Source organism: Ipomoea triloba, chromosome 15 (assembly GCF_003576645.1).
Source record: "Ipomoea triloba cultivar NCNSP0323 chromosome 15, ASM357664v1".
In the NCBI taxonomy this organism is placed as follows: Eukaryota; Viridiplantae; Streptophyta; class Magnoliopsida; order Solanales; family Convolvulaceae; genus Ipomoea; species Ipomoea triloba.
Window position 1 is genome coordinate 14,301,049 of NC_044930.1, and position 5,475 is coordinate 14,306,523.

Consider the following 5,475-nt stretch of genomic DNA (forward strand, 5'->3'; position numbering starts at 1 on the left):
TATAATTAATTAATAGACAAAATAAAAGATTAAAATGAATTATATGCTTAAATTTGTATATGGAAATATTACAGTGTCCACTTCTGGTGCCCTGGAAATGGAATTCTTGGCAGGCATCTTGAGACCTCCAGTTGCCATACTCATGCAATTTAGATGTAAGGTCGTCATAAACTGATAACGGTAAACTATAAATTTATAAGGTACTTGGCAAACACATACAACTTTAGTGATTTAAGAGACAAATTATACTATAGATCATGATTCATATAATCATGATTCACATTGTAATATATATATATATATATATATATATATATATATATATATATATCACTACTAAGCCAAAGACTTTGTGGTCAAGCGGCATAGCTGTGACCCTTCTAAGTGAGAGGTTACAGGTTTGATCCCCAGGGAATAAGAGATACTACATTGCTAAAAATTTATTTTTCATATATAAAAAGTTTTTTTTTAATGTATTGAAAATTTATTTTAATGTAAAAATGGACATTCAGTGTACTAATAATGAATGAGCGAACATTATGTTCATGGTCAATGGTCCATGGTTGATGATATAATGATTGATGTAGCCAATAGTCATACCATGAACCAGGGTTCACCTTGCATTGTAGACAATGTCCAAATTGATTTGACCAATGAATAGTAAATAAGATAGTGAAATGAGACAAAGGAGTATGTGTTCATTGTACGTAGACACGTAATCTAAAGATTGTTTTGAATCTAAGTTCACAATATAAGGTCGACCTTCATCCATGGTATAATTGCATTATGAGGAATTAGTAAACCAGTTGTTATACAGTGGACCATGGTCCACACATCGCTATATGGATCATGATCGTCGAATGAAACTGTAGTAGAATTAAAATGATACTTTAATTTTACTATAATAAAATTAATTAGTGTGTGTAGAAAATGAAACTAAAAAATAGAACACATTGTTGTCAAATTAAATTGTGGTTTAATTAAAATGATACTTTAGTATTGCTATAATGAAACTACCGTACGTGGAAAATAAAACTAAAATCCATAACCATACAATAACATATATTATTGTTAAATGACCGGAGGTGCAATTAAAATAATAATTCAACTTTACTATAATTAAACTAGTGTGTGTGAAAAATAAACAAAAAAATAGAACCCAAGCAATAATGTATATTATTAAGTGAAACTATTGCTATAATGAAACTAATGTTGAAGAAAAATAAAAGTAAAAACATAACAACATTATCAAATAAAATTAAAATGTAAATAAAATGATACATATTTCCATGGTTCACAGTAAAATTTGGCCACAACAAGGGCTAACATAATTTGATTCATTTCGAAGCTTTAGCTAGGCTAAGAGACTTATTAATAACCAATTCAAACATGGACGTGTGTTGGTTTTCTTAACAATGATTCGGCCCACACAAAGAGAATTTCAATTCCCTAAAAAATGAGACCAAATTAAATTAAACACTCAAAAGAAACAGAAGAAAAACAGCCCATCCATATTGATGAATGGGGTGTGTAACTTGAATTGGTTTGGTCAGTGCCTTCTTCACTTATCATCATCCTTCTTTTCTGCGGTATTGGCATTGTCCTCAACAGGCTGCCCAGTAGATATTGATGATGGTGTTTCATCTTTAGATGGATCCTTGAGAAATGGCACCCCACTTTTGGACACAGAAAGTGGAATAGTGATAGGCTTATTATTATCTTCAGATTTGTACTTGTACCAAGAAGCCATCAACAGATAAACTGCAAAATTGATGGCACTAAGAACGGCCAAGAACCAGTAGAAGAAGTTGAGTTTGTTCTGGTCCAAATCATTACTCTCAAGCCACCCTCTGTGGGTGGACCCCACTTTCTTGGTGACGGCATTGATGACGTCAACAAACACGCTGCTCAAGAAATACCCAAAGGAGAGGGAGATCCAAGTGAAAGAAGTGGAGAGTGATCTCATCCCGGAGGGGGCTTCTTTGTAGAAGAATTCAAGCAAGCCAACCAAGGTGAACATGTCGGCGATCCCAAAGATGCCGTACTGGAAGCCGAGCCACAAGACGTGAATGGGGTGCAAAGGGTCCCTCAAGGAGTGGCGTTTCCGCTTGATCTCCACCAGGGCGGCCACGGCCATGGACACGACGGAGAGGACGAGGCCGACGCCCACGCGCTGGAGCTGGGTGATGCCGGAGGGGTGGTGGGTGAGGGTGCGGGCGAGTGGGACGAAGACGCGGTCGTAGAGAGGGATGAGGAGGGTCATGAAGAGGAGGGGGATCACGGGAACTGATGAGGGGGCCATCTTTATGGAGCCTAATTGGAGGTCCATTCTGTAGCCCTGGAGGACTGAGAAGGTTTGGAGTTGGGCTAGGCAGGTGTTCATTAATATGGTGCTGCCTATGATTGGTAGCATTCTTATTAGGACTTTCACTTCTTCTACTTGGGTCACTGTGCACACTGTCCATGGTGTTGTATTATTTTCTGTAACAATTGCTGCCTTGTCCAAGAATCTGTAATTCATGAAGATAGATTTAGATATCTAACAATCAACCATTTATCACTAGGTTAAAATTATAATTACAGGGTGTTAGGCTTGGCTCTTTATTGCCTCTCCCTAATCACATGGTATCGGGCTTGACCCTTATTGGCTCTCCCCAAACAATTCCCTTCCTAACACAGTAAGAGATCAAACACTTATCACTATATCAAAAGGTATAGTTAATAGAGAAGGAGCAACTTTAATTTATTTTCTTATACACCACATGTTTTTGAGAACCAGGGTGCTCGATTTGACCATTTATTAGTCTCCATCCACCAATTTTCCTAGCCACATGGTGCTGGATTTGGCCCTCTACTGGTCTCGGCCTACCAATCTCCCTAGCCACATGGAGTTAGACTTAGTCTTTACCGACCTCCATCCAACACCACATGGTGATGTGGCTTGACCCTTACTCGCCTCTACCCCTCGTCCTAGCACGAGTCAAAGATAAATGGTTCATCACTATGCCAAAAGTTATAGCTAGTAGTGAACTCGCACAACTACTTTATTTACTTATATCATCAAACATTTTCAAGAGTTCGGCTGAATTTAGCCATTTACCAACATTTATCCACTAATACCCCTAAACACATGGTACTGGACTTGGCCTTAACAGGCCTGGCCTCCACCTAACACGATCACAGACATCAAATTGGATGGCTGCCCCCTTTCAATATAGTTCTTACGTACCTAAACTGGTCAGTGTGTAAAAGCTTTTCTTCTTCCACATAGCTGCTTGATCCTTTGTCCTCCATCTCATACAATTCACCATCATTTTCTGGTAATCTTAGCTTTCGGTTCTTTATTGACACAAAAATTACCTGCATATATGCAAACATATATATACCCAAAAGTAAGTACGTGCTCCTCCAATCCATATATTATACGGAGTAATTGTTATAATCATGTGACCTGTAGGTCTTATTTATGACTACCAAATAAAAGCTATAGCCGGTAGTTAAGGCTCAACTTTATTTCCTTATGATATCATCAACACATCTTCGAGAGACAAAGTGCTAGACTTAACCTTTCATCTATAATAGTCTAACAATCCCCTAGTCATCTATTGCTGGACTTGATCCTTAGCTTTACTGGCCTCCGCCCAACAAATAACACAATAATATATAAAGAAATACATATAGATGTTCTTGGCTATATATGCAGCATATTTAGAAGTTAGAAGGAAGCTAAGGTGAGTGATGGGGATATATATATATATATATATATATATATTAATTAACCTGAATAATTCTCAAGAGCGGACCGCCGCCGGGAGTTTGAAGGCGGTAGAAAGGCTTTCCGGCGGCGAGGACGGCGAAACCGACGATAACACCAACGACGGAGATGAGAAAACCAACCCACCACCAGCCCTTCTCGGTGGTGAGCCAGACAATGAAGGTGACGCCGATGGTGGCGCCGGCGGTGGTGCTGAACAAGAGGTAGTTGAAGTAGCTTGCAAAGGCCTTGGCCTCTTTGGGATGTGTGTGGTCAAATTGGTCGGCGCCAAGTGCTGGGAGTGCACCCCTCACCCCACCAGACCCCAATGCCAATGCACAAAGGGAGACATAGAAGAGGAGTGCTTTGTTACCCTCCATGCAACTTCCCTTGTTGTTGGTACACACTTCTGGTTGTAGGCTTGTGAATCTTGCTTGGATTGTCATCAATATCAATGCCTAAATACACATCACAATCAACCTAACTTTAATTTGCATCACAATCATCTCAAGTGGAGTCAATACTGACTCTTGTGCTTCAATAGATTGAGAAAGTAGTTATGAACAGATACTGCATTGTAATAGAGTTAGTAGTATTCAAAAAAAAAAAAAAATCATCCTCAAGTATACGAGTGACTCGTCAAGATAGAAATGTAATATTAATTAGGAATTAAGTGTTTGTTACGAGAAAGTGTAAACTTTTTAATGAAAAATATAAAAGTATTGTATTTTTTTTCAAAAATATTAGAAATACATACATTTTATTCATCATTAGTATTACATTTTTTCAATATAAATATTATATTTTCATATTGACCAAACCCGTTTCATGGACAAGGATCTATAAGACGATCTCACACATATTTTTGTCAATCATTATTGCATGGACCATGGTCCACACAGCTATGTGGATCATAAATAAAAAGTACATTTTTGTTAATATACTAAAAGTACATTATTTTTATACATAAAATACATTATTTTAGTATTGAAAGTACATTATTTTATATATACAATGAAATAATGTACCTTCAGTACAAAAATAATATACTTTTAGTATAAAAAATATGTTCCTTATATTCATGGTCCACACAGCTATGTGGACCATGATCCACACAATAATTTGTACATTTTTGTCCAACTGTATATAGTAGTTTTGATTGTCTAATAATATTTTTTTTTAGTATCATTTTAATCCACCGGAGATATTCTTGCTCAAATATTTAGGTGTTTTAATTTTGTCATTTCAATTACTAAAATAGGTCCAAATTTGATAGTCAAAGGCATTATTAGATGAAATTGAAAGTTGATGATCAAAATTGTGAAATCATTATAGTTGAAAAATCATTTTAGTAATTTACTTTATTATCCATGTAAATTGTCCCTCTTGTAATAATTATTTTATTTACCAAGAAGAGACGTATGAATTTGACTTTTTGTGGATACTCTGTACTAGCATTTGGAGGTCTTTAGACTAGTAGAGAGGCATCGGGATTTATCTCCACCCGTCTTCATGACACGAGTGGTGATAGACCTTTAAGTTTGGTGTCCAAACTTATAATTGTTTGATTTATACAAATACATATCTTAAGGCACAACTCTATTAGTCAACCGAATTCATATATATATATATATATATATATATATATATATATATATATATATATATATATATATATATATATATATATATATATATATATATATATATATATATATATA

General features: G+C 35.9%; 1 protein-coding gene across 1 annotated transcript in view; it reads right to left on the reverse strand.

Annotated features, from left to right (window-relative positions):
- Positions 1-1,229: 1,229 nt before the first annotated feature.
- LOC116006040 (protein NRT1/ PTR FAMILY 4.6-like) overlaps positions 1,230-5,475 on the reverse strand; it is a 7,150-nt gene continuing 2,904 nt past the window's right edge. The window contains exons 4-6 of the mRNA XM_031246289.1: positions 3,781-4,212; positions 3,230-3,360; positions 1,230-2,510 (exon numbers count right to left, since the gene is read on the reverse strand). Coding sequence (XP_031102149.1) covers positions 1,562-2,510; positions 3,230-3,360; positions 3,781-4,212 — 1,512 coding nt within the window. The 3' untranslated portion in view covers positions 1,230-1,561. The remainder of the gene's footprint in view (positions 2,511-3,229; positions 3,361-3,780; positions 4,213-5,475) is intronic.